Raw genomic sequence first — 27,773 nt, 5'->3', positions numbered from 1 at the left:
GTTCTGTGGCTCTGCCTGAAGCCTGCTGGGGAAGTTGATAGATCGAATGAGGAACCAGGAAAGAAAGAGACTTTGGTAAGATACACACTTTACAACAGATTTCTGGTACTGATGTACCTGGTACAGCACCCTCAGACATCAGAGTAGTCCAGTGGGCTCAAGAGGGACAACAGACTTGTTCCTGCACCTGTGCTGCAGAAACCTACTGCCTCTACAGAGACGACTTTCTGGGAAGCTTATTGACAATTGGATGCCAAATGAAAGAGTGGGGAGAGAAATGGGTAGGGAACTCACCGACCAATAAAGCTGAACAGCACTGATGTTACTGTGTATTTTGCCCTCAGAAAATAAGTTCTCTAGATGTAGACGAAACCCTTGACAAGCAGTGTGAGGACCACCTTGGACTGTACTGGCCCCAGCCCCATTTCAAGCAAAAGCAAAGACACCTTAACTAGCAAAGGACCTGAACGGCCTGCTGTGTCCAGCAGCATAACCACACACCAACAGAAGCACCACAAACACACCGGTGGGGACAGTGCCTCGGTGCCCTGCTGGAATGAGCAAACAGAGCAGGGAGCTTCCAGAGGTTGTAGGGGTGGCTGCCAGATGGACACAATGCTCGGTGGCAAGCTGGCAGCAGACGGAGCAGTCACTGCCAAGGAAAGGGAAGGGGGCATCACCCGAGTCCCACCAGGGTTAACCTGCACCTGATGCAGGTGATGGCAGTGGGGATTCTGGCTGGAGAAGATGCCTCTGAGTGCTCTAGGGGAAAAACTACCTTCTGGTCTCAATACAAAACACATTATTACCATGGCAGTCAAAAAGTATAAACAAGTTTAGCAAGTAAAGCAGAACAGTTTTGCTTAAAAGGACTTTGTTAGGTAAGTAGGACACATTTTCATTAATCTCTTTTGGCAGTCCTTCGTTCAGATTTAAGGAGATTCGTATCAAGTCAAAGGGACAAAAAATTGCTAAATACATATTTAGACCAGACAGTTACGGCACAAAAAGCAAGTTGGGATACCATGAACAAGAACGGCAATTTAATGGATGTCAAACTTGTGAATACTGAATTCCATTTTATCACTGTTGGTTTAAAATTAATGTAATAAAACCAAAGCAGCAGTACTGTATGAATGCAATTATACTGCTATAAAATCCTGATAGTCCATGTAGTTCATTCACACAAGAAAATAAACTCGACTGCTAGCAGCACTTTGTCGAAGAGATGCATGCCAAAGCTTAGCATCAACTTAATGTTATTGGTGTTAACCAAATTCAAAGTAGTTAAATTGGTACCAAGGCAGGGCCCAGGCTGGCCCCAGCATTTATTGTATGTGTTAAGGAATGGTCCAAAGCTAAACCCATCTTAATTAGTTTTTTATTGACATTGCATTTGGCAGAGTCGTTGTCCAAAAAGTGAGAGAAAATGTAAGGCAGATGTAAAGAATTTGAGCTTAAAGCCTGACGGACTGCTTGAAGTAGGTGAAATCCATGTCGGATTTGGACTGGGACAGATCTGACAGTAGGTAACGTAAAAACACAGGTGAAGGAGCCCGCATGTTGAGGGCTGGACAAATGTTATGAAGGGAGCAACCTAACGGAAAGCAAAAGTTGTGTCAGTCAAGTAATTGATGTTTAACATGGTGCCCTGCTTCCAGATGCCGGTTATGCTGCGGTAACATTACGGGTAAGTACCTATGGATGTAAGAACGGGGGCTTACAGCGATGGTTGTTCTGGGATGCAGGCATTTGCTTGAATCCTACCTGCTACACTCCTCGTTAGCACAAAACAAGTGAAATGATGGGTGCTTAGCTCGTTGGAGCTAGTGGGAAAAACAAAAACGGCTCAAGAATTTCCTCTTTCCATGTTGCCCTTCCTAACTGCTTATTGTTGTCCTTTGCAAGCCCCTTGCTTGCAGAGATGCAGTTGTTTGTGTGGCCATGCTGTAAACGGGACTGCTGAAATGGTCTGGGTAAAAAAAATCCTACTCTCCCACCCAGAAACAAAATAAACCTGAGTTTTTCTAACATGATTGCTTTAGTGATCCAGTTTGCATCTTGGCTTGAGAAACAGTTGCATTGGAAATGCTTCCATGGAGAAGAAAATGGGGCACAGAGTGAGAATAAGCAGAAGATGGAGGAACTGCTTAGATCTTGCAGAAATAAACATACATTGATTTATCTTATCCTTTTATTGGGGACTATGCACCAACCTCACTTTACAGATATTCCAGCAGCCCCACTAAGGAGCACCTTCTCAGTCAGCCTAGCATTAAAAATAGTTGATTTCATCAGGAAAAAACTACAGTTGAAGAAAAGCTTAGGGAAAGAAACGTCACAAGTTCCAGTAATTCGTTCCACTGCAATCAGGAATATCTAAATGAGGAACTTAAAAAGGTTTTGAAGAACACCAATAATCAATTCAAAATTATCCTCTACATGTCTATAAAGATGTGTATTATATTGTACCAGTATAATACACCTATAAGTGATGCACAAATACCATACTACAACCATAGGACTGACACGGGAGATTTGACCTAGAAAACAACCACCTCCTCAGGTCCCACTTTCAAACTGGAGAAATTCTCAGTTCCTTTAACATTGATCATAGGTCTAGGCAGGAAAAAATTCACATTGTCAGGCTTGGTTTAGACCACAGCAAACAAGTGAAGTCATTTCTAGAAGGTCCTTTCTCCTTGCCATGAGTACATGATTCATAGAGTTGATCTTGGTTTGTATACGAGGGCTCAGTTCCTGCCTTGGCTAGTCACTGCAGGGATGTGCGGGACATGGCATTCTGGTGCTGTTTCCCCTCTCCCACTTTGGGGGTATGGGGGTGGAAAGAAGGGGGTGCAGTTGCTTTTGAACTGCTGCCCATCCTTCAGGGACTCTGCCAAGAGCGAACAGCTAGTGGTAGCGGGCTTCGTCACATCATTAGGAGCATCTGAGAAAATGTTGCCTACAGGAGGTGCTAAAACCTGCATTTGGGGTGGAGTGGGATGTTTGCGTTCCTTGACTCACCCCAGGCGCCCATCCAAGTGGGATCTCCGTCAGAAGGAAGCCCTTCTGGTAGAGAAAGAAGAAAGATTTCTGGCAAAATCCAGCATAGTGAGGTGTGTCTTTGTTAAGGTAAGCACTGGCTGAGAAACACATATATAAAACAAGTTTGCTTTGCAGGAAGGCAAGAGTTGTGTCAGTTTAGTGTGAAGCTTGTTAGATCAAAGTTTCCTGTGTTCAACATCTCCATGGAGAGCTATGTATTCAGAGCGTCTGTCATCTACTTCTTTCAAGCTTCTAAACTTAAAAACATCTAAAATTACATTCGTGGTCTCCTAACATTGTTCTCCCATGGAAGTAATTACTGTAATTATAGGCTACTTCTACAATGCTAAATGCATCTGATCCAAGGAGAGACCCCTGGTGCCCTCACCTGGTGGGGCAGAGGGGCTCGTGTCCACATTGCGTAGGGGCAAACCTCTAGGGCAGACTGACTGCAGCGATGGTTACGTAGCACATGGGTCTGGGTCTCCCCGTGACACACAGCGGGGCTTTGAGGGACCCACTGATTGTTTTTCTGGGTGGCTTTTCTTCCGTTCCAGCAGCTGGAATAGTATGAGCAGTGTGCCGTATCAACACGGCGGGGTTTAACCTTCAGCTGAGGATATCTGTTGCACGCCCTGGGGCATGGCAGGGTGGCACGTGTCAGTGCTGGAAGGTACGCAGGCCTTGCTAGAGCGGCATCACGGGACTGAGCAGGGTGGAGGCAGCTGAACTTGGTGCAGTCCTGCCCATACTTCTCTTTGGGCGTTTCGCCTGCAGAGATCCATCTCCAATAAAACCACACCTGTGTTTTGGTTGGGAGGAAATGGGGGATTCACTCCCCCAGAGGAGAGTCTGGATATAAATGAGCAATTGTGGCTTGTGGGCAGCTGGGGCCTGAGATCTTCAGGTGAAGCTGGGAGCTAAGTTATCTGATGGTATGGATCTTCTCAGAGGGTCCATAAACAGAAACCGAAATTAATCACATGGTCTCAGAAAGGAGCACAGGGCTGCATGAGATAATCTCTGCTTTAAAAAGCTGCCCCTGAGATGAGAAGGTTTAAGAAGTCCTCTTCTAGATGGTGGAAGAACCCAGCCGGTGGGAGGACATCCTGGGGGTGCCTTGCTCAGCGTATGACACCTGAGTGACCAGCTGGCGTCATAAAACCTGGGCTAAAGCCGCGGCATGGACACACATGCATCTACGAGGTGACACCACTTGACTTTAAAATGTAAGTTGAAAAGAATGAGATGAGAGCTTGTTCGCACAAGTAGGATTTTACTGTGGTCGTGACCTGTAAGCACTTGGACTTGGGGAATTCTGTGGGATTTTGATCACGTTACAGAATATTAATTTGCTAATTTACCAGTGCAGATGAAGCACTTTAGGAAAAGTGAGATAAGAGCTGTTCATCGGTATTTGCACAACACCAAACCCCATGCACAGTTGTTCCAAGTTTTCTCTCGAAACACCTCGATTTATTGAGACTGTGGATCGACTGGGAAAAGTCTCTTCCAGAAAAGAGGAGGGATGAAGGAAGCCATGGCACAGGTGACCTGATTTTTCTTAATGCCTTCTTCATTCTTAGGGGCTTCTGCACAGCTTGGGGCAGATGCTGGCTCCTTCGGTACAAGCAGGCGTAAGCCTCTGGCCAGTTGTTTTCTTTCTGATAAACCTGCCTCTAGCTTGCCTTTAGCTTCCCACACGGTTTAATGTTTACTTTGTTGGCTTTAATTATTTTTTTTTTTCCAAATACTTTATTAAATAATTGAGGCAGTAATTAAATGGCGCTTCTGGTGACGCCCATTTGCCGATCTTCAAAACGTGTGATCCGAATTTCACTTAGAATCACCACACCTGAAATCAGCTGCTGAACGGGGGTAACTTGCTAAAGCAGATGTACTTTGGCGGACAGCAATGTATTTCATTATCAGCATTAACAAAAAAATACATTTATAAAAATAAAAAATGGGTGCCTAAAGGTACCCATTCTCCATAATAACTTATTACATCATGCCAAGAAAATATACCTTAAACTAGAATATTTTAAAATAAAAAATAAACGTAACACACAGTTAAGTTCAGGTGCCGGATGAAAGAAATGTAAAGCCTTTTTTTGTTTGTTTAATTGATACATCAGATTGAATATTTTGTGGTCTCACTCCATCGTGCAGCAGCTCATTCGGACTGTCCAGGAAGACTAATTAACACTAATGCTTCTAAAGAATTTTCATTTGTGATGCTAATCTGTCACAAAACCAAAAGCATCCTCAGAAAGCCAGGGAAAGAAGTAAAGAGACTACATCTTGCAGCCAGCTTAAATTAGTGTTAGCTTGATTTGTCTTAATTGAAAGGTTGTTTACGTCTCTTTTGTAAGTGTTTATAAAAGTTGGCAGACAGAAGAATAGCTGCCTACGTACACGAACAAAATTTACTGAAGCTGTTGTATATAGTACTGTCATTAGAAAACCTTTTGAAATATTTCTGTACACACAGTCTTAAGGTATAAGCCTGTCTCTGTGTTCATGTATACACACACAACATGCTGTATTATTTTTGCTACTGAGATATTTATGCTAAATCCTCAGATTACGTGAATATTTCTACATGCCAATTCATTCTAGCAGCCTACTGGCCTCTGTTTAAATTTCTGTGAGATACAGGCAGGTCAGAAAAATATCTTAAACACAGCCTGTGAAAATGGCTTGCTCTTGCACTAATAAACACGTCCTCGGATACCCCAGCTCAGCAGAAATGTAGTGCTTACATAGCTGAGCACCCCTAAAGCTTTACGGGGATCCATGAGCCCTGGGTCCTGGACTGCCGGTGGGGTGGACCTCGGGTTCTTTTTCTCTGGTTCCCCACGTTCACGGCATCTCAAGACAGACCATCACCCCATCCTCATATCTGGAAATTGTCCAACTCCGATGATGTTGAATAGACCTCACCTAATGTCTTCAGGATCCGCATCGTCCGCGCTGGTAGAGGGAAGGAGAGGCTTGCTAAGCTCACCTGGCAGCAAGCATCTCCCAGCTATTCATAAACAGCTTTAAGAGATCTTGTCCTTTAAAAATACAGGATAAATATTGTTGATAGGCGCACTGATGCGTTCCTAGATCTTAAATGAAACTTCTAGGAAAACGGGCAAAGAAATTAAGATTCCTCAGCAGAGTGTAATTAAGTTGCAGCTTAGTTCATAACACTGACCACTGCAGTTTGCTTCATTTTAGCGTTGCTAGACCATGTACTGCACGTAAAGACAATTAAGCAGAGCAGGGAGAAAAGCAGCAGATGCTGGAGATGCAGAGAGTTAGATGACTCGTTATGTCATGAAGACTCTCTCTTTCAGAAGAGTGAAAAGGTTGCTATAAAAAAGAAAAGGCTTGAATGGACCAAATAATTATTAAAGAAAGAATTTGAGGGTTTCAGAAAAGAGTAGCGGAAAAATCGGAATCTCGCAGTGCTCTAAAATGTGCGTCCGCCTGAACTGCAGAGGAGAAACACCGACATACAGGATGGAGACCCTATTCTCCCTCCTCCTCCCCGCTCCTGCCCCTTCTTTCCTTTGGGATTACATGGGGGGTTTGGCCTGTTCCCTGTTGAACGAAAAGAAAACGTGTTTTAAAACTTCCTAAGTCTTTAAAAACTCCTCAACTGATGATCTGCTCGAAGGTAACTCTAAGAAATTATTTAATAACAGCTTCCTGAAGGCTTTGCGAGGTATGCGTATTTTACAGCAGTTTTTCAGTCTAACAAGACTAACTGGAAATAAGTATTTGCCATTTCAGAGATTTACTCTCACAAGCACCTGATGCATGCAAAGTAGAAGGCAGGTCTCGTGAAGCAAGCGCCTCCGGTTCTCAGAAACACTGTGCTCTGCCGTACGGTTCTCTTTGTTTCCTTAAAACCAAATGTAATTTGTCTTTTCTCTCGCCAATCTCATCTGTGACTTTGAAACTAAATGCAGTATCATTCTGTATGGCCTCACTTCACTGATGGAGAATTAAGCGTGTAAAAAATGTCAGGCTTTCCCTGTGCAGAAATTTCATTTTTCCCCAAGTAATGCTGTGGGTATATATGTGCTTCTCTGCAGAATCTTAGTTGAGAGACACACTCACAGGGTATGCACTAATACAAGTGACAAAAAAATTCAGCAACACCAAGTCCTGTAAACAAACCACTCCAGGGAAGTAACATTAACATGTAATCGTATGTTTTTACCATGTCAGACCTGTCACAAAAAATAACTTGAATTGTGATTATAGTAATTAATTTTTCCTCTGCCGTTTGAAACATGCAAACTTATTATGGCGATGAGGATGATAGGTTCTGGCCTGCCATTTTAGTGCATCATATATTTATATTTCCACATGAAGAATTATTACCAAAAGGTGTTAACAGGATGAGATCTATACATAAAGGATACCCTTTAAAGGTCCCTTCCAACCCAAAGAATCTATGATTAAGACCTGAAGGTCTTGAGAAAAATAAAGGGGGTAAGACTAGGCAAGAAAAATAAAGCAAAACAGAGATTTTGTTCCCAAAATCAGGCAGGTCTAGAAATCACAGTGCTGGAAAACTGGTTTGTGGAGTATGGTACCAGTTGAAAAGAAAGAAGAAAATGTCATTTTTCTGTCTGCTGTTGCAGTCCACAGAATTCTGTTAATCTGACGATCTTTGCTTCATTATTGCTGTATTAACACTGTGTCCAGGGTGAGCGGGTGGCTGAGCTTGCAGCTCTGTGTCATTCCTGTTTCCAAGTGGAAATTGCTATGTCTTGGCACATAACTTAAAGAAAAAAAGGGGGGAAAAAGGAAGGAAAGGTACTGATTCAGCTGTTAGGAGACCATGATAATACTGTTCCCAAAGGCACCTATTTAGGTGCGCTTTTATAAACAAGCCTGAGGGGCTCCTTCTTCGCCGTCACCCCCTTCCCCGCGTCTCGCACTCCGCCTGCCTGATCCCTTCCGACAGTAGAGCTGATACCGCACTAATCCCCGCAAGTTTGGGACTAATGAACTAACTGCTGGGCTGCCGCCACGGAGCCTGGTCCCAAAACTATACTGTACTTCACACTCGATTTATTCTCCAGATGGCAAGACTGCGCAGCCCCGCCGCGAGGGACCACCTCTTCCACTGGAGTGTAAAAGTGGACGGATGTTGTTTTCTTTGCGGATTTGATAATTCCGAGCTAGGAACTCCGGAGGATGGTTAGTTATTAGGTTTAATGGGTGGCAACCGAGCCGGCAACACGCGTATTCGCCGCCTTCCGTTTCAGTGTCTGTGTGTCTGGGTAGTGGTGGATTTGTCGGCGATGCTGCGTCACTGAAACCTTTATCTTCTCCAGTTGGCGTAGCTGCACATGGTAATGAACATCTTCCCGTGTCCTCCTCAGAGTCATACAGAAGGGGTGCTAAGTAGCCACCCTGACCAATGTTTTTTCTCCCAGTGGATTTTCCAGCACAGGTTGCAAATTTAGCGTATTTTAATATCACTGTTGCCTTTCTCTCTTCTTCAGTTTGATAAAGATCCCAACCCACGCGAGACCCAGTGGGGGTACCACCGTCCCAAGCTACCTGGGGAAGGAATCGTTTACTTAACGATCAGGTTTATTTCTTTATCAGCTATTCATTCATGACAGAGTATTATGCGATGTTGCAGTTCTCGTGTGAAGAACAGAGTAAATAATTTCTTTCACCGTTCCGTAAAAATTCTAGCTTGACCATTCTTGGCAGGGACTTTACACGCAGTTTGGAAAATGTGTTTATTCTTGCATCTACCACTATGAAGACCTTATTCTATCGTGGACTACTTTTTTCTCCACTATTACAATGTTGAAGTAGTTTACCTTGTTTTAAATTTTAGCTTTTCGCACAGATCCTACAAGAAGAATAACATCTACGTTTCGCTGCTGAAAGGGCTCTCCCTCTCCTCCACGTTTAGAGTACGTTTAGTCAGAGGTTTTAGTAAATTTTTTTATTTACCCATGAAACGTTTTATTGAAAGCCTGGCAGTGGGATTTTCTCCATTGTAGGAAGGGTAGGCACCAAGTCAGACCCCTCGTGAGCTCCGACTTTGGCAATCGGGTCCTCTCCGTTTGTCCCACAATTAAAAATATAAATTGAATCCTGATGTGGAAACCATAGTGACTAGAAGTATTTTATCATGGAAGGGAAACGTTTCCATTCCTGGGGTGTCTAGGTAGACAGATCTAAAACGTAGTGGTTCTAAGAAAACGCATCAATTCTCAACCCAACAGATGGCATGGGTGTGTTAACTAACATAGCAACATATTTTCTATTAAAATATGGGAAAAAAACAACAACCCCCTCCCCACGTTTGTTGGTTTGGTATAAATTCAGTGAAGTTGTTGGTTATTTTTGGGATACGTACCAGAGGGCTGCACATTTAGTTTATGTAAATTGATAACAGCAACAGCCTGTTAATAAGTGTTTTGTATGGAAATATACCTAGAAAGACATGATCTGTCTTTTTTGGGAAGGGAGTTTGGAGCCTGAGGAGAAAAATAGCTAATGAGACAATCTACTGCTCATTATTATAATCTGAAAAAAAATCATAACAAATCAGGCTGTAAATGTGCTAGAGATGTGCCTTCAGTTGGAATTGGATGCTGCCTTAGTGGATAATTTGGGGAGATCTTTCTTTTGCAAATTGGATCAGTGTGTGCTGAAACGGTGATAATCTGACTTTAATTAAAAGCATAAATCGGTTTGGAGCGTGTTTTTAAGCTACCCTTCTGCATCATATCCAGAAACTTTCGGCCCAGCCCTCGAAACCCGTTACCCTTGGTCGGCGAAGGAGGACGCAGGGGATTTGTATTACCCGGTAATGGCATCATATGGTTTGGTTTACCTAATTCGGAAGGACTGTCGCAGACGGCTGTGCGTCGGAGCGGTCTTCCAGCTGGACATGTTTGTAGTAAACTGCATGCATCTTTGTGTGGCTTTCCTAATGGCCCCGGTCAGAGTCCATTCACAGCAGTTTGAATGTTTCGGGTTGTATTTTCCAGAAATTACCTCCGAACGTGCCCCGCGATGGCAGCACAGGGATGCGTACGTGCGCGCCCTGCTCCCGTCTGGCCGATTAAGGGGCATATGCTCCCAACCTTCGGAGGAGCGCGGCTAGTAGCCCCACGCTGAAGGCTGTTTGCTTCAGATTTCATCAACTTTCTGCTTCATTATTCCTTCCCTTTAACCAGTTAGAGCCATCACTTGCTTTTCTCTAAACTTACCCTAATTATCGGGGGTCCCAGCCCTGTAAATCAGTACACTGCAAGAGCTGTCTTAAACGGGCCTGGGAGACCCTGTTCTGATGGGACCTGACAACTGTAAGCTACTGTTCCCTCACGCTGTTTAACTCAGACCACATTGGGAAACCACCTCTGCCCCTCTCGCCGGCAGAGATTTGCATCCGTCTGGTTTAAATCTACTGTCATGTGCTGTCTCGCTGATTGGTATTAGCCTGGATATTAACTTTGGTGATTTTTTTTTTTTTTTTAAAGTTTTTCCCCTTGAGTTTGCCTGTTTTCTTGAAAAGCATCTCTATTCAGCGACTGCGTGTTGTTAAAGTCATTCCCGAACCTCCGTCGGTCAGGAGCTTTAAAGTTTTATTAGCCCCATAAAAACTCTTCACAAATGAAATGACTTTTGATAAGTGTGCGTTTTGACAATGCAAATTTGTTAGGGGCTGTTGGCGAGTAGAAGGAATTTGGGGTTGAAACTGCAGTTGGCAGGAAGCAGGGAGCCCAGCACCCTCCTTCCCCCCGCAGCTTCTTCTCCAGGCCGTTTCATTTCAGAAAAGCAAGTCGTCTTCATGAAAATCAGCTATTAAACAGATTTGTAAATTTACATCCATAAAAATAGCGAACGGCCACGGGAAAGACGTGTCTTAGGAGATTTGGTTTTGTGCCAGCAGGAGAAGAGCTTTTTATGCGGTTCAAGAAAAATCTCCAAGTTATTTTGGCGTTGTTTTCACACACGAGTTGTGAACTCTACCACGGGCCTTAATAGACTTTGGATACATGGAGAAAAGGAAGATTTATATAGCAAAACCAAATAAGTGTATAGATACATCTGTGCTTACTGACGTCCAGGCAATATAGAGGTGAATTACAAAAATTAATTGTTTTATGGAAATTCAATAACATGCCGTTTTTGTGAGTGCAGATGGTTAGTGCAACACATTGTGGTTAGTATAAAGATTTGTGTTCATTAGACATGTTCAGCACTAGTGGACATAAAAGTCTTGTTTTCTACAAGGGGTGGTGTAGAAATACCTAGACGTAAAACCCGAACATTTTATTTACCAGTTATAAAGAAATGAGGAAGGTAAAATTGCGAGGCGCTGGTGATGACTGCTTCAATAAAAGTCCGAGAGTGACAGACATTTTGGGGGCACCAATATACTGGCTGTCTAGCTTTTTCCCTACGTTGTTTCAACAAGTTTTCTGCTCAGTGCATTTTTATGTCAATAGACAATATGCTTTTTTTTTTTTTCTTTTCTTGTGCCTCTGAACTCATACATATTATAGAGAGAAGCAAGACTGACCGTTGTGAAAACCCTTGAAGAGTTTGACTTTGGCCATGCCGAAAAGTGTGTTAGGATAAACTCTGTGTCCAGCGGTCTTGCAGAAGAAGATCTAGAGGTGCTTTTGCAGTCCAAGACCCTGCCCTCAAGCATTATGCTGCCAAAGGTTGAAAATGTTGAAGAAATAAGATGGGTGAGTACCAACAACACAGTAGCTTTTGACTGAAGCTGTTGGGCCAAGTTCACACAGGCGTAGAGGTGAATGACTCTGAGTTATGAGGAAGGCTGCAAATACCGTATAATGTTGTTGCTTGGCTAAAGTAACTGGGAAGTGCATCCATTTAAATGTGTGTAAGATGTGCTGTATAAAAAGCACACGTGGAACACCTTGCATTTATAAGGAAAACCAGGTTTATTTCTCCCACAGTCAACAAAGAACCGATATTGATGTCATATTATCAAAAACAGAAGCGTAAGTATCTGACTCTTCTCTAACTATCCTAATGAGCAAAATGACTGTCTCTGTCCACGAGCCTTAGTTACAAGCATTGCAAGCAGGAGATGGGGGAACCATGTTAGCGACATATGAAAAAATGGGTTGGGGGGGAAGGTCACTCCTTGGGGCAACTGGAGGAACAAACAGGAAGCTTTTAACTAGTGTTTTTAATTAGCACAGATATTATTTCCTGAACAGTTCTCTATTTCTTCCTTTTTAATTGCTGACAGGTGTGTTTGTGTTTCACGACTGACTTTTCAGCCAATAAAAACCTGAAATGTAAATGGTTGGCATGTCAAATTACTTAAGAAAACTTTGAAATAGGCCTAATTATGCTATAATTGTTTTAATCGTCAAGAAAGGGGGACGTTTGCTTAGATACGCCGTTATTGCTGTAGCATGCCAGTAAAGGAATAATGCTTAATTATTCACTTCTATATTTTTGGAAAGCGCTAGCCGAGCAACTAGCACGCGTGCAAGCGGTGGTGAAAGGCAGGCGGACGTATTAGGATCTATTTTAATCTCAGCATCTAACCTTGATCAAACCACTGAGATCGGGCACGAGCGCACGACCGAGCGAATACGTGGGGTACGTGACGAGCCCCGTCCGTTCCGTGGCGCTGCCCCTTCGGCCTCTGCCGCTCACGACGGAAGGGACACCGTCCCCTTCCACCAGCGCTTAATTAAATTAACTGGAGGACACCTCTCAGGGTTTACAGCCCGTGTAAGTGTTGGACGTAACTTGTCCATAATGAATATTCATGCTTGCAAAATGGCAGGGCCCTCGATGCCACCAAGTAGGTTTTGCGGCGCGGTGGGATGCAGGGGCTCTTTGTCCCCTCGTCCCCTTCCACCGTCCCTCTCGCTAACTTCGATTCCCGTCACGGAGAGCAAGCCAGCCCCAACAACTTCTGCCTCGTGGTCTTTTTGCTTCCCTCTCGCTCTGCCCGACCGCTGCGCACAAAGAGCGCGCTCTGCTTAGCGCCGCTGCCGTCTTTTCCCAATCCTCCCAAAATTCACTCCAGCGTGATTTTTCAGCCTCCCAGAAGCCGTTTATTTCCGCCCCTTCCCCGTACCTCACCCCCCCACACACGCTTCATTTTTATTTATGTGCAGCAGAAAACCTGGAGGCTGATGCACAACTAAAAGATGGGCTTACTTGTTTTCTTTTGTGTGAGAATCTCTTGCTTTCCTTTTGTCCCGAGTGTGGGTACTTGTTTGACTGGCATGGCTTATTGGACTATAACAAGCGTAACTCTCCCTCCTTTGTGGCGGGACAATTCTCCCACAAATCCCGACCAGTGCGCATTCTTCCCGACACACTATTGGGTGTGCACTGGAATTGAAAGAATTGCTGAGGCCTTGCTACTTCATCCCCTCCCCAAGCTTTGTGGGTTTTTTTTCCCTCCGCCTTCTTCTTTTTTTTTTTTTTTTTTTTTTTTCCCCCCCCCCCCTTTCTCCCTGAAATGAACACTTTACCGGGCCGGAAACATTTAATCGTCTCCTTTTGGGGGAGAGGAAAAAAAAAAAAAAAAATTAATTGCAACTTCTCCACTCGTTACCTTTTCTATTGGTGCTTATTGCAAATTTTTTGAAAGGGAGACGAAGGGAGACAATATTTAATTAAATGTGCTTTTTTTTGGTTGCTTACCTTCAAAACTAAAGGTAGCAAGAATCCCAGGAGTATGACTTTTAAAATATTTTAAAATAAAAGAAGAGCTCTGCTGCTTTAGCTTGCACTTAAGAGATAAACACGGACGCGCTTTTTACTTTTTTTTTCACTTAAAAATAAAAATCAGATAGGAGTCTTAAGAATATATGCTGATGCCATTATATTACCTCATTTTCTGCGTTTGCCTGTATGAAGTTTCCTGTTTTCTGTACCTGCCATACTGTACACTCGCACATGTGAATTGCATCGATGATTTTTTTTTTTTTTTTTCCTCCTGGCACATTTTTGGGTGGAATTCTCTTCTCAAAAAAAAAAAAAGTTACTGAGAGGGCCATGGTGACGATGCAAAGCAGGGATGGGAAGGGCAGAATTCTTCATCGAAGAAAGCTGTGATTTAGTTTGGCCTAATTGTAAAGTTACTGCAAATTGCTGGAAAGCTTTTTTTTTCAAGATCTGGGTGATTAGATTTTCCTTCTTTTGGGGAGGGGCGGTGGGGGGAAGCTAAAAGGGGAAATAACACCTCTAATCCAGCTTCTGGTAAATAGGCTGCCAGCTTTTAAAATGAGTTTCCTTTCTATTAGTCGGAATATTATGCTAAGCCTTAAGCATTAGTTTTTTATGTTGCCATAGCAGCCTTATTCCTGCAGGGTTGTGACCTGCGATGATTACAGTACAAAGCTTATAGGGTCTTGAAACCCCCTTTGAAGATGAAAAGTCTTTGATGGTTTATATTTATGCAAATCTCTTAGATATGATTTACCCAACTGAGACTGAATGGAGAGATGATTAAAATTCCCTTTCCTTTGATATCCATTAATAGTCGAATATTCCTTAAATTTAAAATATATGCATATGTTATTTTTGTCTTTATTTACTAACATATTTTTGCCATACCTGCGATATGTTTATCTCTGTGCAAATTGCTTGATTTGGACAGACATAATAGATTTACAATATAGGGCTGAGGGTTTTCCCCCCCCCCCCTTTTTTTTTTTTTCCCCTTTTGAAAGGGGAAAAATCTGTGCAAGAGCTTTTGTATGTTTCCAGATGATAGATTTTGGAATTTGGGCTACCCCACTGGCAGCTCAGAGCTAGCTGTGAACTGGTCTCATGGAAAAAATTGGCAAGCTTTGGTCTTCAAAGAATTAAACTTCCTTTTTAAGGCCTTCCTAGGTAAGCTAAAAAATTATGAAGAAAAGCCTATTGAACAAAAGGGTAATGGTGCCGTAATGAATAATACGGATGCCACTTAGAAGGCTGGGGAGCACTTCCAGTGATGGCAGTGCTGGACCTGAAACAAAACCGGACCTCAGGTACAGCAGCACTTCATTGTTTTCCAGGGCCCGCGGATTTGCATTTCACTAAGCCAGGGTGAGAGGTGCTAAGCCTGGAGATTTTTGGTTTGTTTTTTTTTTTTTGCAAACCAGCCTCCAAACTTAGAAATGTATGGGAATGCTGCGGTTTCGAATCGCCGGCCTTGTTAAAAGCTGGTTTAATATTTTTTATTATGAGGTTTTGGGGTGGGGAGCGGTGTTGTTACAGCCAGGTGAAAATTTAACCTGTTTTATATAGATATAGATATAGATATATGTTCTTTTTTTTTTCTTTCTGATAGCTCATACTGTCTAGTTTTAGTTTTCAGACAAATTCCTACATCACCTAAAAGGCCGAACACTTGTAGAACCAATGAATTTTATCCCCTTTGTGGAAACTGCAGTGGGCTTGCTCAATTTTAAGGTAAGCAGGTCTTGAAGTGTTCATATTTTGCCATCTCAGCAAACTAGGATAAGCAGAATACTCCCCAGTCTCCCCCTAATTTCAGCAAGGAAGAGAGATTAAAAAAGACTAAACACATTGTTCAATCCCCTAAAACATTCGTATGTTGGACTCTCATGTTGGTATTGTAAAGGCCGTCATAAATTCAAAATATTTCAGTGACAGAACAATTCCGGATAGTCCATGACAAATAACAAAACCTCTCTGCGTTACTGCCAGCATTTTTAACACACTTGGAATGGAAACCTGTTTCTCCAAAGCTTTGGAATACTCACAGTGTTGCAATACACGTGGCTATTTCGTAGCTATCGAACTCGACTCTTCTGTGACGTTTAATGAGCAAAAAGAATTAATCATCATTTCACTATTGCTAAACCGGCATCTTTATAATGGTTTCTACTGATAATTTCATGTTACCCTCTTTTTCTGTGTGTGATGGGGTGTTTAATGCCAAGATTAGAAGTATAATTAACTTTGAAAATAGGAAATATCTGAAGAGCGTGCTCCTTTTTTAGGGCAATTTTAGATCAAATCTCCTTTTTATCGTGCGTTTTAACATCAGTTACTCCCCAGCCCTTACTACCAAGTCCAGGTTTTTCGGAAGGGCAAGGCAGCGTGGCGATGAAACGGGAGACCTCGTGCACGCGCTCGGGATTCAGCGCTCCCCTCCCAAGCTCCCAGGGAAGGGATTTGGGCCAGCTGAGGACGCACGCCTCGGAAGGGCCCGCAGGAGTACCGGCGGGCTTCGCGGGCAGCCCGCGCGCTTGGTACAGCCCGTTACCGTACGACACACGCCAACGTAGCTGGGAAGACGATAAAGCAGTAAGCAGAGACGCTCCTGTCCGGTGTGCATACACGGAATTAAATCCTGTTTTAAACCGGCTGAGTGTTTTCTTCACCTACGGTATTTTATAGTGGAATTTCTCGTATTGCGGTCCCTGGTGTTGGCGGGAGAGTTGCCTTTTAAAGCACTCGGGTTAAGAATAATTTAAGAATCATTTCTTGTCCCACCCGCCGCCACGGAAGGACACCCACTAGTAGAGCTTGTAATTACATCGGTCTCTCTCCACATACCTTAGCCCTAAAAAATGTCAATATTAGCCAAACATCGATATAAAATAGTAATGTTTGGGAAAGGCACTTCTTTATAGAATAGCTACAGCAGCAAAGTTTTGCTTGCTTTTATTTTAATACTTTTCTGCAGCACTTGTTGCATTTTTAACTTCCTTAGTTACTTTTTAGGTAGCAGAAGACTTTAAACTGGCAATCCGGTGAGGAATCCTTGTCGGATATAAGGAATCCGTAACCATTTGAAACCGTTCAGATCATTTATTTAACAAAAGAGATTCTGATCTTTACTTCTGTCTCTCGTGCAGATATATTACATGTCAGACTCACCAGACTTGGTACTTTTTGTTTGCTTTTAAGCAGTATTTGACAAACGTTTGGTTTCGTGTTGTTACACAGATATCTGGAGCACCCATCAGGGTAATACCCCTGTGTCAATCAAAAGGTGGGGAATCGGCCGCGTTGCCCTGTATTTACACAGCCTGGGCATGCAGGTGCTTGGGGAAAGATAATGTTTTCCCTTCTGCCGAGTCACTTTAAAGCAGCGTGCGTGGTCGAGCGCCCGCAACGGCTTTGCTTAGTACGAGACATTTTAGCTGAAGGGTTTGGGTAACGCTGCGCTGCTGTAACATCCTCTGTAGCCTCTCTCTGCCTCCTGCATTTCCCCAGCAATTAATCCTCTCTTCTCCTCCGAAGGCTGTCTGCGAGGAAGCGCTGGGGACAGGCTCCCAGGTTGGCTTTCATCTGGACGCAGTCGTCTTTGGAGGAGAGGATTTCCGTGCCAGCATAGGTTGTTACCGGCGTCTTTACTATAAATGTTAACCTATGTCATTTGCGTTGGAGAAGCCGGGTGTGATTGATGTCCATTGCTTTTCTGACGGCAATGATTAAAGTAGTGACAACGCTTGAGTCTGCATTTTACATTTTCACTTTTCTCCTTAATTTTTTTCAGTGCAGAATGTCTCACCGGCAAATTGAAACGTGGTCCCTGCGTGTTACAGGGCACTGACACTTCCTTGTGCTTCCTGCCATGCAGTACCAAAAATTACTGAAAAACAACCCAAAACCCGCTGAGTCACTGAAATTATTTAAAAATATGATATCCATGTGCATGCTTTTAAGAAATACATTTAAAGTCCTAAAATCCTCTTGTCTGCTTCATCATGGTTTTACAGACAGTTGTCAGTCGGGCTTTTGACATCATGCACAAATACTCTCCTGTGACATTTTGCTTTCATAAATTTACTTTAAATATGTCCCATGTCAGTACAGCCACGTATTTATGTAAAAGCACTATTAGTCTTCCTCACAAATAAAAAGTATTTCAAAATTTCTTTTATGAGAGGCTGCTTCTTAATCTGTTTTAGTTTAAAGATAATAGTTCAGAGTTATCAACACTTAAATTAAAAATAAGTATGTTAATGTAAAAATTAGTACTGCTTTACTAAAATATTCCTTACAAACTGCAAATCTGTGTCTAAATAATGACCCTAAGGAAAGGGAACGTATTGTTATTTTTACACACCAGTCTTCACGTGAGCACGTTGCTTAGCTGGTGCACTGTGAGCCCATGAAGTCTTGTGAATACTTTTGCTTCTTCTCAGAAGTCATCTACCATCATTTTTCATCCAAATACTAAAAGCGTAAATATTCAGCTTAGGACATCAGTTGTGACAGGAATCACAACCAAGGAAAGTGCAATTCTATTCTCAGTGTGAATTTTTTAACCATTTAGTTGTACCCAATATATCGATTTGTATACAGCTTCACTTGCTTCTCACTGTACATACAGTAAATAATAATATCTAATAAATAGTTAGTCCCAACTCCACCGTCCTTACCAGCCAAAACTTCCGCTGACTTCAGGCTTACAACTTCTGATTTGAACTGAATCAAAATCTGGACGTTATAAGCTAGTGTTTAAAAGAGAGGTTTTGGGGTGGGGTTTTTTTTTGCTAAAGCAGCTTTTTTTTTTTCCTCACAGGAGTATTATTTTGACAATATGGCCTCGCATCCCTCTTTTGTTTTCTAAATTGGTTAAATGAAATCTCGAACTTTAATTTTTTTACATAGGAAATATTTAAAGTAGAAAGGTTTAAAACACTCCTGTCAGCTTTTCTTTGTTTTCCTTATTTTCATAGGTGCAACAAGCAGTAAGGAAACTCACGATATTCTATATGCCAGGCAAAAAATAATAGTCACAGCAAAGGCATTTGGCCTTCAAGCGGTCGACCTTGTTTACATCGATTTCCGAGACGAAGATGGGCTCCGCAGGCAATCAAGAGAAGGTGCCTCAATGGGATTCACCGGTATGGCTTTCTGCCGATGTCTTAAAATAATGCATAGCTTCTTCAGTTTAAACATATGGCTACATTTACCGTCACTTACACAAATGACTTGGGTTTTATTTCGGGTCACTCACTGAAAAACTCAGTAATAACCAAGCTCTTCTACGTTTATTAGCACCTTAAAAATTGTGGCTGGAAATTTTGCCTGAAAAGTCACAGGCTGCTTTTTAAAACCACGTCTCATGAAGTGTGTGACTGTTTTTTGGAGAGAAGTTGAGGCAGAGGCTGTGCAGCGATTCCTCCCATCACAGCGCAGAGGAGAGGCGATACTCTGCTCTGCGATGGCCACTCTACAATTGCCTTTTAAAACATTTGGATCCCTTTCTCCTCTTTTTTTTGAAACGGCAGTTGTTAAAAAACACTTTTTAGGTGAAGGAGTTGAGAAGCAAATCTCGTATGCTAATTGCTGGGGGAAAGTTATTTTCTTATTATTTTCTTTGATTTCTTTTTCGTCTCCTGGCTCCCCTCCCAGGTAAGTGCTGGTGACACCTACGGGTGTTGGCGGGCAGCAAGAGCAGCAGGCTCCTTGCCCCAGTCCCGTAAGGCAGCCTGTTACCCCGTGGCTGGTGTACCAGACCGCTCGGACACCCCGGTGGGACAGTGCAGCCAGCAAAGATTGGGGTTTTGTGATAGAAATCAGCCATTTGACGCATGCATTAGAGAATTCTAGCATAACGGGTGAACGTTTTACGTTATATGTCTCCGACCGCCGTTCAGGGGGTACGTACGAATAACAGTACACCTCTTGGGTTTTTGTTACCAAAGGCATGGTTCCTGGTGATGCCATCTAGCAAACTGTATTTTTACAGGTAGCGGTGTGTGATATCTTAAAGCATCAAGCGAACTAATCTAATAAACCAAACATTCTTAAAAGAACGTGATCTCGGCGTGCCAGTGAAAGGGTAGGGATCGATGCTCTTCAGCGCAAACTCCGCCTTACTGTCAGCTGAGCTTCGACATTTGCAAAACCAAATCGTGTTTGGGAAGCAAAACGGTTAGCTCCTCACAGCTGCATTATCCGCTTCCATGTGGGCTTCCACCCTTCATTCGTCCGCGATTGAAGTCGGGAAAATAACAGAGCTCCTGGATGGTAGCACCTGCTGCTGGCTACCCCATCTCGCCCAATATTGCCTAGCTTAAGGAAAGGGCTTGATTTTTGAAAAGACTTGAGCATCTGAACCTCCTGTTGACAGACGATGGACTTGCAGATGCTTAGCACCTTTGAGAGCACTCGTTCCGAATGCTCACCACGTGTTTAAATACCTCACTCGGGCTGCCGGCTTAGGAAATGTAGAAATGCTCAGCACAAAGCGCTGATGGTGGTTTGGACTCCACTGACTTTACGTGGAAGTTGTCTGACATCAGGACAGGGTCCAGGCAGGAGACAAATAAAAGGGACAAATAAACGCGTGACAGTTCAGGGCCCAAAGTGAATTTCTAACTCGGCCGCAGAGGTGACTTGCCTTTCCGTACGAGGAGTAAAGATCTGTGAAAGGTACAGCCTTCGTTAAGGTGAACTCACAGCTCCTGTTCTTTGCCTTCCTGCAACTATCACCAACACGTTTCCAAAATCCAACAAACAGCTGAACAACCAGTCCAACCGTAATTACAGACGGGTCAATACTGACTTTTCTGATTTGGTGGCCAAAAGGGGAATAATTTAAAAAAATAAAGGATTAAAAATATCTGTTCAACTCAAAACAAAACAGCTTTGTTCATATTTTTAGTAAAAAAGAAACAAGTATTTGCGGCTGATCCAAAATGTTTAAACTTTTTCTTTTGTTTCTTTTGCTTTAAGTTTATTTAATGTTTTTAGAATCGGTTTTGGTTGTTTTGATTAAAATAAAATGTCATTTCAAAACCGAAATCAAAACCTTTTCGTTCCAAAACTATATAAATGAAACATTTTAACATTTCCAATTTATTATTCATCCCAGAAAATTACAAATGGGTCTTAGCTTAATCCATGACCTTGTATAAAGCAGAAGTCTGCAGATTGTATCTGCACTGACAGTCCTCTGATAACATGAGAGTAAAATACTGAAATGTTGCCTTAATAACATAGTTTAAAACACGCAATTCTTGTTATTTTTAAATATGTAAGATTCCTTCCTGCTACTTTTTCACAAAGAATCAAAATCATTGAAATCAACAGGACTCAAATGAGCTGAGGCTTCCCAATCGGTCTTCGCTGGAGAACACACACGTATTTGCACGCATAGGGCCAAATTCACCACCCTCAAAACTAGTGCAAATCCAGAATATTCAGCAAAGTTATATGTCCTTAGATTTTCCCGTATTCAGATTTAGACCGGTAGAATTGGCCTGAATGTGATCAAATATGTTCACTCAAGATTAAACGAGCCAAAAAAATATAACGAAGAATTTACCAGCTGTTTAGTTACTATTCTGACCTTCATTGCTTATTGTAGCCAAGTTTTCTTTTCCGCTTATCTTATAAGCAGCCTGTTTTTCCTTCAGTGAGTGTGTTTGCATAAAGTCAAATGTTTTCAAAGGTAATTTAACCAAATTAATAGATCTTTTATATGAATTTTATTTTTTTATTTATTTATAGAGATATATATCTTTCTTATGGGGGATATATATATACCCGCACACATACACACCCCGCAAGATGTTTTACAATACCAGAACGTGTGGACTTAAAGTCAGTGTGTTGCCTATATAAATGGTCGTCAGTTTTAGGAATGTGTATGTAAAAAATTAAGTAAACCTGGCCGTAAGCTTTAACAGCTGACTTACTTAGTCATTATAGAAGGTCCTGTGCTACATGCTGAGAAGCCAGATATAAATACGAACCGCTATAGGTTTCCTCTCGTTTTGCAGTCTTTTGTAGAAGACTAAAATGACACCATCATACAGTTACCTAAAAGACTTGACAGGTATTGATTTAAAGCACGGTATATCAAGTGGTACTGTAAAAAGGATTTCATGGTCATAAATTTTAATGTCTTCTAATTTTGCACTCTCTCAGTAACTTGTCAATAACAACAATTCCGTTTGAAATATTTGCTTCATTCCTGCATGGCATTACGTCTATTATACAGTTATTTGGATACATAATCTGTGACAAAAATCAACTGAGTGCTCTAAAGCAATTACATGTATATTCTCGGTAAATTGTTCAGTAGTGTTTTAATGATAAAAAGTATAGCTTGCTGCTACAGATATCTTTATCAAAAGCAAATCTTTTTACAGAAATGTTTTACACTTTCAGAAATCATATATAAATGGTTTTGTTATAATTATTGATTGACTTCAAATATTATTTAAAATATATTCTACATTTTTCCCAGAAAGTTAAGCTTCATAGGATTTTACAGGAATTATTTGTACACCCTTCCATTTTTTAATTAGGAGTTTAGCTAGGGAGAATTTGTTGTATTACAAATAAGGAAGATCATAATCTTACTAATGATAACATTAATTAAATTGACTAAAAAAACTTTGATTAGACCTCATGTAAAACACATTAGTTAAGGAAATTTGTCTCCATGCAATTTCTTTCCAAAAATGTAGCTCTTATTGAGTTTTTAAATTTTTTATTATTTTTAAGCTGTTTTTTAAATAGTTGCTGTATTGAAATTTCAAGGTGAATATTTGGATGCCCTTACGATCATAAACTAAAGGTTGTTTGATGGGAAATAAAATAAAATCGAGCTCCTTATGGCTTTTTAGCAAAGAAACGTAGCGGCACTAAAAAATTACTTTTTCTTTCCTCATTAAATTAAGTGGATTGTGCTGCTTGCCACCCCAGGTTTCGCTTGTACTCCAGGTTATCCCTCGGACCCAGTGCAGCCTGGTAAAAATAATCCCCTTTTTTTGGCAGCGGCGATTTCCTTTCAGAGAGGTGTATCTACCTCTGCGGTCACGCGTGAGGCTGCCCACACCGAGCGCGGGGCTGGTTTCCAGCCGACGGCTGGCTCAGCGTCAGCCAGAGCGTCGGGGCGGACCCCGCTGCGCGCGGGGGACCGCCGTCGGCTCCTGGCGCTTCCAACTTCTCCTTGCGTGCAAAAATCTCGCTCCCGCGAGGGGCTGCAGCGTGCGGCGGGACGGGACGGGACGGGACGGCCGTGGGACCCGGCGTGGGCAGGAGACTGCTCACTTTGGTGGCAGGGTGGCAGGATCAGGCCCATCCCTCTGGCTAGTTTTGTTACCCGGCACGGGGGAGGTTCATTTATTCCGCGGGAAGCTGGGAATGGCGGCAGCCTCTCTTTATTAAAACACGTCGAAACCGAAGCGCAGGGAGCGCACCGGTCTGTGAAATTCCCTTAGAAACGAACGAATAGCGTCAAACGTTTACGCTTTTAAAACTGTCAGACAAATCAGATAGGTATTTGTTTTAGGGAAGCTAAATACAATCACGGGTTTAAAACGGATTATGTGGCTGTCTACTCGCGTTTGAAAATCTCTAGTAAAAAAAGGCAACATCTATTTTTATTTTCTTAATGTACGTTTATACAGGAAAGGATAAAAAAAAGTGCTTCATAAAACTTCAGGGCACTGCTGGCAGTTGTTTAATATACCGGTGATTAAATAAATATTGCAACCTACCTGCAACTGCTAACTACTGCAAGAACAATTTAAACAACATTGAGGGGTTTATGATGCCAAGCCAATAGTTTAGGGCATGATCCTTGGGTGACTGGTAACTTTTCAGTCCTACAAATCGCTTGCCATCTTCTTCAGGTCTCATTTTCTGAACACATTATAATACAAGTTATTTAAGAGCGGCGGGCGCTGTTATTTGTACAGTTAAACTCAGCGATGCTTTATACTTAAGTGTTACTGACTGCCCTGGACAAACAGTTGCACCTGAAACAATTGAGAGAGGAGGTATGGATTGAAATGGGGGGGGCGGGGAAAGAACTGTGGGTTCTTTCAAACAAGACTGAATGCAAGCATAGCTCAAGGTATTCTCATTCTTTAAAAAACCTGGCAAAAGGCTACCTGCCTGTTGTCCAGTTTAAAAAATAAAAGAAACCACGTACAATAATTAGTTAAAGAGCAAGAAAGTCTGCGAGGCATATGAGAGCCTCAAGTGGTTGGAACATTTTGCTTGAACATCTGTTTGTCGATGCATGATTCTGGTGTTATTAATCTTCTTTGTAGGTAAGCAGGTGATTCACCCCAACCAAATTGCTGTTGTCCAGGAACAGTTCTCTCCGAGCCCTGAAAAAATAAAGTGGGCACAAGAACTGATTTCTGCCTTTGAAGAACATCAGCGATTAGGCAAGGTAAATATTTCGTTAATACGCCATATTGGAAACCAAATTAGAATAATATGTAAGATTTAGAAAGATTGGTGATGGCTCTTTGCATTTGTCTTACGAAGCGTGCCGTAACGGAGAGTAGCGCTCGTGAAATCTGTATCTGGATAGACTATAGTCTGTGTATTTATTGTAAATGTGTCACGTCCCAATGTGTTTACAAATAGAGCGGCTATCTTTTTCTCCCCCCCCCCCCTCGTTTTAACTTTAATTCTTTGAGTACATAGCCTGTACTGTACCTGCGTGTATCTACAGCATCGGTGAATTAAAATGCTGCAGAATCACGGTGTTACTGTCATAGGAAAACATTTGCAGTCAAAAGGCAGGTAGCCTGGCCACCGACTCAGACTGTTTGTACAGACATCGTTTATGGAAAGAAATAAACAGATTAGCAAGTCTTGGCGTTCAAAAAAAAATCTCTACGTTGGTAAAACTGTTTCAGGTTTGGGGGTTTGATCCTGCAGACAGCCCTAGTAGTGAGTGAATTTACTTTTGAGCAGAACTGCTCGCAGAGTGCGGTTCTTAATCATTAAAAATGGGAATGTTTTATGTGCATTTGTACCAATTGCTGGACCTGGAATTTGGATAGAGGAGAAAGCAAATTAACACTAGAATATGATTGTTCCTAATTTAGTGCATCATTGAGTCTCACGTTTCCTGCTCTGTGGGTTTCTGCTATGTAAATATTGCGGTGGTGATGCACAATCTGTCTCCACTTTGTGCCAGTAATACTTAAATTAGGGGTCGCCTGAAGGAAGATTTTATGCTAGTTGCAGCATTGTCAGTTAATTATCTTAAAGGTTATTTGCTATAATCCAGTTTGCCTCTTTTTGAAAGGGGGAAAAAAAAAAAGTTGCAGCTAAACGTGTTTATCTTCGTTGCAGCCAAGCCCGGGCCAGTTAAAAAGCAAAGTCCGGGTGTCGGAACGGGGAATGGGGATGAGCGGGAGCGGTTCGCGTGTGCGTGTGTGCCATTCAAGTGGGAGACAAATCTCTTCGGCAGTGAAGTTCATATATAAGACTGTGCATAGGGTCTCACTTTTGCCCATGCCGTATAAAGGTTTTCTGTACATTTTCTCGCTTTCCGGTGGCTAGGCATAGATTGGGGTGCGTGCCTTCCCCGTCCCCCTGCGTTTCTGATACCACAGATGTTGTGCATTAAAAATGCTAAAAAGTTCAAAGCAGAAATGATGCTTTCATCTCAGGGTAAAAGTGTGACAAGGTATTTGCTGTTGCTCTGCCCTTCTCTTCGCTAGGCTATCGCATCCCCTCTGTGGCACCTGGGTGTTTCCAACATGTCCATGACTGCGATACCTGGGTGCTGTCCTGAGCAGTTATTTTCAGGGTCGCTATTATCAGGATATATGCCTGTGTCTCTTTGTTCTGTTCCCCTGATTTTGAAAGGTAGCTGTCTTCCTGCAAGCAATTTTAGAAGCAGAAAATGTGAGGCTGGTTTTGCCCATTATTCCGATGTACTTGGCTCTCTTACAAAAGGCGTCGTTGTAAACATACTGCTGCTGCAAACGCGCAGGCAGGTCGATGCAGAAAGAAAGAAGTCAAACGACGTACTCAGCCAAATCTTGTTTCTATTTATGATGTGTATAACACTATGCATTCAGCTGAGGTTAGTGTCAGAAGCTCGGCTAAGGAATATCACTGTCATACGAACAGTCGATGAGGAGACCGGACTAAATTTATCTCTGTCCCAGTATCACACAACCGTGAAGCCAAACATGTTTAATATTGAAGAATTCTGTGTTAGGCCAGCATTAGTCTTTGGATTTGTTTTGAAGCTGTTATTTTACTGACGTAATGCTGGTTTCTTGCTTATATCAGCCATTGCAGGGGGGTTGTTTGGGTATTTTGGATTTCTTTTTTTTTTAATAACTGCTTTTAAAATAGGTTACAAGCTTCTATAATCAGTTGCAAGAACAGACTTGCTGAGGGTTTGTGGTTTGGGCTATTTTTTTAACCAACCAGGTTGCATGTTTCATATATTTTTGCATGCAGACGTCTATCAATAAAACAGGACGGCAGGTTAATATGTGAACTTCTGGAGCTTGTATATCCCTGCCGTACTGCCGGGCTTCATAGCAAAATTGGAAAAAGAGTTTTCCGTGTAGCGCTGCAAACGTCTTAACCGCGTTTGCGATTTGGTATTATAAACGTGTCAGTAAGAAGAGCTTGGAACATCTGATTACTTAATTTTTTTTCCAAAGCAAACATATCTCACTGAGGGAGCCTCTTGCTCCGCATCCTAGAGACATGCTAAAATGTAAGTAATAACTCTTCCCCTACCACCTCCTGACAAATACTCCACACAGCGGTTTTAGTAATCCTCGTATCCTAATGAAACACCTCTTCTGTTTTCCTTTTCCTTTTATTATATTAAAGTGTTCATGGCAGTAAGACTAAAAATATAGCTGTGGTTAATATGGTTGAGACTTGCATAGTTTTGCCATGTTATTAATCAAAGTTGAAAGCCTGGAAAAAATAAGTGTGAGGGATTTGTGCGGCTGTTTGTGTGGTAGATGTTACTGGTCTGCAGTCTCTGGGATCATAGATTGTTATTAATTGGGTTTAAAGTTTGATGCCCTTAGTCAACAATATTTTATATTAAAATACAGTAATAAGCTTTTATAATCTATTCCAGTTTGAGAGCTACAATTGCTGTAATAATCTGCCTTTGAGAGAAGGCTGAACCAGACTACTTGGTCCTGGGGGCTGAAATGCTTTGATATAGTAGCCCCCAAATGTGAGTACTGAGGTCAGGAAAAATTAGGATCTCAGACGAGCACTGCAGAATTGGAGATGCTGTGGCAGTGTCCAAACAGAAGGAAATTAGAGACCTAACCAGCTAGCCGAAAGTGTTTGGGCTTACTTTACAGAGATGGTCCTGTCTGGGGGCTTGTTTCGGTTTGGCTTCTAGGTTGTTTTGGTTCTGACATTGTTTTTTTGACATTTCTAATCTGACTGAAAAATAGCGTATCTAGGAAATAAATGGTAAGGTGTGTTTTGGACAATTAGAAGACAAATGTTGAAAAAGTACATTTTGCATTTTATACAACTATTTATTAAGTGCTCTCTTTTGTCTAGAACTTTGAGATCTAAAAATGAAAAGTGCTTAAAAAGTATTATTTCTGCATTATTCCAAAATTTTTCCGGTAGAATCACATTACTAAAGGTTGTGATTTCCAAAATTTAAAAATTCATCCTAAAGAAAGCAGGGGTAGCTGTTGGGCAAATCTACATATAAGATACATGTCAGACTGTGTTCAAAAATTAAAAAGAAGGGTAATAAACATTGTTCTGATAGTCTAAAGGACAGTTTCTGTTCTAAATTTCTGAAGTATTTGTACCGCATTAGGCAGGAAAATGATCTTATAAATGCAGATTAACTGAGTCCAAGGGGGTAGAGTCAGCAGGAGAAGCTGCTAGCTTATTTCAAGAAAAAGATCTCACGTCTGTCAATGAAGGTACCATAGTCTTTACTACGTAAGTAACTAACTCCTGCATTTACATTTCCAATA

At 41.9% G+C, this 27,773-nt stretch overlaps 1 protein-coding gene across 1 annotated transcript in view; it reads left to right on the top strand.

Moving 5' to 3' along the window:
- Nucleotides 1–27,773, top strand: part of CLYBL (citramalyl-CoA lyase) — a gene marked incomplete at its 5' end in the record, with an annotated part of 178,837 nt that overhangs the window by 139,066 nt on the left and 11,998 nt on the right. Inside the window, 5 exons of the mRNA XM_082009527.1 lie at nt 11,598–11,786; nt 15,397–15,498; nt 17,302–17,395; nt 18,747–18,914; nt 24,087–24,211. Coding sequence (XP_081865653.1) covers nt 11,598–11,786; nt 15,397–15,498; nt 17,302–17,395; nt 18,747–18,914; nt 24,087–24,211 — 678 coding nt within the window. The remainder of the gene's footprint in view (nt 1–11,597; nt 11,787–15,396; nt 15,499–17,301; nt 17,396–18,746; nt 18,915–24,086; nt 24,212–27,773) is intronic.

The sequence above is a fragment of the Phaethon aethereus genome (genome assembly GCF_964289735.1).
Source record: "Phaethon aethereus genome assembly, chromosome: 1".
In the NCBI taxonomy this organism is placed as follows: domain Eukaryota; kingdom Metazoa; phylum Chordata; class Aves; order Phaethontiformes; family Phaethontidae; genus Phaethon; species Phaethon aethereus.
This window is presented reverse-complemented; position numbering and strand designations above follow the sequence as displayed.